This window comes from Chelonoidis abingdonii, unplaced genomic scaffold, assembly GCF_003597395.2.
Source record: "Chelonoidis abingdonii isolate Lonesome George unplaced genomic scaffold, CheloAbing_2.0 scaffold0396, whole genome shotgun sequence".
In the NCBI taxonomy this organism is placed as follows: domain Eukaryota; kingdom Metazoa; phylum Chordata; order Testudines; family Testudinidae; genus Chelonoidis; species Chelonoidis abingdonii.
This window is the reverse complement of record NW_027424657.1, coordinates 24,254-26,882: the sequence shown is the minus strand read 5'-3', so window position 1 is coordinate 26,882 and position 2,629 is coordinate 24,254. Positions and strand designations below refer to the sequence as shown.

At 49.3% G+C, this 2,629-nt stretch overlaps 1 protein-coding gene across 1 annotated transcript in view; it reads left to right on the top strand.

Annotated features, from left to right (window-relative positions):
• Positions 1-240: 240 nt before the first annotated feature.
• The window catches only part of LOC116839532 (zinc finger protein RFP-like), a 25,290-nt gene continuing 22,901 nt past the window's right edge, over positions 241-2,629 (top strand). The window contains exons 1-2 of the mRNA XM_075061382.1: positions 241-714; positions 2,245-2,340. Of these exons, the coding sequence (XP_074917483.1) occupies positions 298-714; positions 2,245-2,340 (513 nt within the window). The 5' untranslated portion in view covers positions 241-297. The remainder of the gene's footprint in view (positions 715-2,244; positions 2,341-2,629) is intronic.

Here is a 2,629-nt window from a genome sequence, read left to right as displayed (position 1 = left end):
CTGCCCAGCTTAACTATCACGCCTTAGACACCCAGCTCCTGGTCCTGCAGGCTCATCCTCACAGGGGGCTGCCTCAGTGACCCTCCACAGCAGCACAGGGGCTGATTGCAGGACTGGGGTCCTATTGATACTTTTTTACACTAAAGCCTCCAGGGGCGAAATTGGTTGGGTCCTTCCTGCTCAGCAAACAGCCTGAGTCATTTTCAGGAAAGGACACACCCAGTTGCTGCTGCAGGCAGGGCAGAGTGTGAATTCAGGAAATTGAAACTGTCCCTGTTCCACTGCCCAGAGGGAGCCATGGCTGCAGAGAACTCCGTGGAAAGTCTCCAGGAGGAAACGACTTGTCCCATCTGTCTGGAGTATTTCACAGAACCCGTCATTCTGGAATGTGGGCACAATTTCTGCCAAGCCTGCATCGCCCAGTGCTGGGAGGGATCCGATACAGTCGCCTCCTGCCCTCAGTGCAGAGAAACTGTGCAACAGAGAAACCTCAGGCCCAACAGGCAGCTGGCAAATGTCATAGAAATCGCCAAACAGCTGAGTTTACAGGCAGCAAAGGGAGCAGGAGGACACAGGGTGTGTGGGGAACATCAAGAGGCTCTAAAACTGTTCTGTGAAGACGATCAAACACCCATCTGTGTGGTATGCGACAGATCCCGGGCTCACCGCACTCACACGGTGGTTCCCATAGAGGAGGCTGCCCAGGAGTACAAGGTACGGAGTTGCTGTCCAGTCTAATGGGTAATAACTTTGGATGTTAATTACAGGTTAAGGGTGTAACTGCCTCGTTCAGCTGTGTGTAGCCTTCACTGCATGAAAGCTGATAGGGGAGTTACGAGCTGTGGCTGGTATTACTGGTTGTATCACAGTGTTTATTGATATTTGCATCCCCTACAGACCCTAGATGAGCTCTGACCTCAGTTGTGGGGGGCCTTGCACAAAATCCAGTGAGGGATAATCTCTGCCCTGAGCCATTTACAGTCCAACTGGACAGGACAGACAATGGGTGGGAGGGGAAACTGAGGCACAGTGAGGGGAAGTGACTTGTCCAAGGTGACTCAGCAGATCCATGTCATAGCTGGATATAAAAACCTGGTTTTCCAAGGCCCAGTTCAGTGCCCTAACCACTACCTACTCTGCCCCTTTCAGCAGCACTGAGCAGTGATGAAGTGCCGAGATTAGGAGGAAAAGACTCCTTGATACATGCCCTAGGCCCAGCAGGGAGATGAGGTTTCCCACTTGGAATCTGAACTCCTGTGCTGCTCCACGAGGGATTAAACTCAGATGCTGCCAGCCTGCACACCCACAAGGGGTCCAAACAGCTCAGGTCCATGCCAAGTACCACTGAGATTCAAATTATCTTCAGCAAAACTAAGCCCTGGGCAGTGTAGACCAGTGTCAGTCTCTCCTGTTCTCGTGTTTTCATGGACAAGGTCCAGCCAAGGTGGTTCCATTAGTCCCACCAGGCAGCCTTTTGAAATCTGTCAGAATCCACTGCTTCCAGGGTCTTTGCTAGGGATTTTGGGGTAGCTACCCAGGGGCCATTGCCATGGAAAGGGGCTAGGACAGCACTAGGGCAAACGCTAGCTGTTCCTAACACAAATCAACGCATATAATGGGGTTTGCCCTACTCCAGCCAGTCCAATCCCCAGGGGTACAGGGCTGAAAGTCAATGGAGCTGGATTCTTTTGAGCATCCCAGCCCATATGGCTGCCCCCGGTGGCTTATGGGGTTGGTATCACTGTTCGTTAAGTCTTCTCATGGGACACCAGTTTTCCACTGGTTCGATTCAATGGAGAGAGTGGACGTAATAACTTGAATCAATCTGAATACAAAACCCGCCCAATTTCCATAAATAAGGTTTCATTTCCTTGGTGTCTCTGATGTCCTACCTCTACAAAGACCCACTGCTGTACACAGTGTTGTTGTAACTGCGTTGGTCCCAGGATATTAGAGAGACAAGGTAGGTGAAGTAATATCTGCTCATGGCCAGCTTCTGTGGGTGAATGACAAGCTTTCAAACATACACAGAGCTCTTCTTCAGACCCAGGGAAAAGTATGTTCCCCAGAGCTGAGTTGTGTGCAACTCTCTTACCAACAGGAGCTGGGCCAGCAGAAGATATTGCCTTACCCACCTAGACTATCTAGGAAGACTGACTATTATCTTGAATTTTGGGTGAAAAACACCTCATCTACCTCCTACAATCCTCAAAATAAACCCACCAAATCATTTCTGTTTATCAGGAAAAAATACAAGCCCATTTGAAGACTCTGAGGGAAGAGAGAGAAAAGCTGCTGGGATTTCAAGTGACTGGAGAGAAGAGAAGCCAGGAGTATCTGGTAGGTGCCTATTGTTCTTCACCTGCTGGGACATGGAGGTGGGAGGGATGTTTATTGATAGATTTATCAATGGTCTTCTGTGTGTTTCTCTATGATCATGGGATACTCTGTGTGTGTGTGTGTGTGTGCATATCACAAATGTTCTCTCCCTGGAGAAGGACAACAGCATCTTCTGCAGGATCTAAGAGGCATTTTAATTAATGAGTTAATTACTTCCCCTTGTGGCTTTCACAACATTTCTCCCAAACTGTGCTGACTATATCCCAGTAGACATGGAGACAGCCCTTTC